General features: G+C 58.0%; 1 protein-coding gene across 1 annotated transcript in view; it reads right to left on the bottom strand.

The window, feature by feature from the left end:
* ZNF185 (zinc finger protein 185 with LIM domain) overlaps nucleotides 1-1,841 on the bottom strand; it is a 29,828-nt gene that overhangs the window by 6,547 nt on the left and 21,440 nt on the right. The window contains exons 21-23 of the mRNA XM_029963752.1: nucleotides 1,478-1,730; nucleotides 1,161-1,256; nucleotides 52-117 (exon numbers count right to left, since the gene is read on the bottom strand). Coding sequence (XP_029819612.1) covers nucleotides 52-117; nucleotides 1,161-1,256; nucleotides 1,478-1,730 — 415 coding nt within the window. The remainder of the gene's footprint in view (nucleotides 1-51; nucleotides 118-1,160; nucleotides 1,257-1,477; nucleotides 1,731-1,841) is intronic.

A 1,841-nucleotide genomic window follows, 5' to 3' on the forward strand; every position in this document is an offset into this window, starting at 1 on the left:
GCTGGGATGCCCCCCCTCCCAGGATGGCTCTGTGCCCCCTTGGCTCTTTACCCGGCAGTGCTGGAGTCAGGATGGAACCCGGCGCTGGAGAGCCTCTCACTGGAACTGGAGAGGAGCCTGGTGGGAGAGGGGAAATCTGTGAGCCACCACAGGAGCCAAGCTGGCAGGAGAGGACCTACCCCTGCTGCTGGGAGGGCAGGTTGATCTCACAGCCCTTAACTGGCACCAAACCAGCTCCTTTTCTGCTTCCCTGGAGAAGGGGTTTGGAAAAGTCTCATTTATAGGGCCATGGGAGAGATGATCAATAAGGACAATAAGATCTTCCAATAAGGACAGACTCCAAGTGAGTCAGGCAGCCTGAATGGGAGCAGCTCTGGAGGGATTTGGCACGGGGTGTGCAGCAGGAGAGGAGCAGCTGGGCCGTGGTGGCCAAAGCCAGCACCACTGTCCCCAGGCCAGTCCTTGGAAAAGCTGCAGAAGGGGAAAGGTGGCAAAACTAAGGAAAACAGCCTGGCCCATTGGCTCAGCCATGAGACCTGGGCTGTTTGCCTTGCAGGGAGGAGGTTGCTCTTTCCTGGAGCCATTCCAAGGCTATCCAGGGATTCTGTGCCTCCCCTTCACACCCACAACATAGTGCCCAGTCCAGATCCAGCACTCAGCCCCGTGGTGGCCCCATACACGTGGGTGGGCTGGCACTGCCAGGAGGGACTGCAGGAAGCCCAGGGCAATGGTATTCCATACTGGATAGCTCCTGCCCTTCCAACAGCCCCCTTCTGGGAGCAGTTCAGTCGTTTGATCATTGATTTTCTGGGGACTTTCTGGGGACACTGATCTTGTCTCTCAACGTCTCTCTTCACTTTGAGCTCTTTTTTCCTGTAGCAAAAGCCAGTTCTTGGCCAGGCACCAGCTCTCCATCCTCCTGTCCCTCTGCTCTGGCATCCTCTGCATCTGGGAAACCTCCAGAGACCAGAGATGGATCTATTCCAGGCCCTGTGCTGGGCAGCTTTTGCTAGGAATGCTTTAAGAGTAGGTCTGTGCCTCTGGAATGGTTTCCACTCCCTGGAAACCGTTTCTCTCTTAGCTCTTGGCTTTGCTTCCTGGCTTCTCTTCCCCAGATTTCATGGAAGTTTCCCTCACAACCACCACAGCTGCCCCTTTACCTGGTGCTGTTGTAGTTCAGGCTGTCCATGTAGAACGGCACCCTGTGGCTTCTCTGGGCCATGGACATGCTGGGATCTCTGGGAAGGGAGTCGTGGCTGCGGGAAGGAAGTGGGGCAGTCTCAGGCTCTGATCCTGGGCACGTGAGGGATCCTCACAAGTGCTGGGAATCTTGGCTGAATGTCCCTGCTGGGCCCCAAACTCCCCCCCGCTCCACGGGCATCGCCCACTCGGGGAATCGGGACATCCCAGGGGATGAGCAGAGGGAGCAGTGGGGTGGTTTGGGGTTTGGAAGGTCTGGATGCCCCCCCTGACTCACCGCCCAGCCGGGGGGGTGAACTCCCCGTGCCCCCTGGCCCCGTCGGATCGGCTGCTCCCGTCGGAAACTCTCCCTTCGGGATCCAGGGTGGGCCTGGCGAGGAAGAGCAAAGCCCTGAGCACATTGTAGTGCCCGGAATCCCCACCCAGCAGTGCCCACCATGGCTCTGTTTGCTGGCTGTCGATCATCTCAGAGGTCTTTTCCAACCACAGGGATTCCATGGTGCATTCCCTCCACACCCCAGGCTGCTCTCCTGGCCCCTAAACCCAACCCCTGAGCATCGGGACATATCCAACAAATATATCCAAGATTATTTCCTTCCCACTGCACCCCCTCCACATGCTGCCAGCCCTGCCCATTTTCC

The sequence above is a fragment of the Manacus vitellinus genome, unplaced genomic scaffold (genome assembly GCF_001715985.3).
Source record: "Manacus vitellinus isolate BGI_N305 unplaced genomic scaffold, ASM171598v3 scaffold_62_pilon, whole genome shotgun sequence".
Lineage (NCBI taxonomy): Eukaryota > Metazoa > Chordata > Aves > Passeriformes > Pipridae > Manacus > Manacus vitellinus.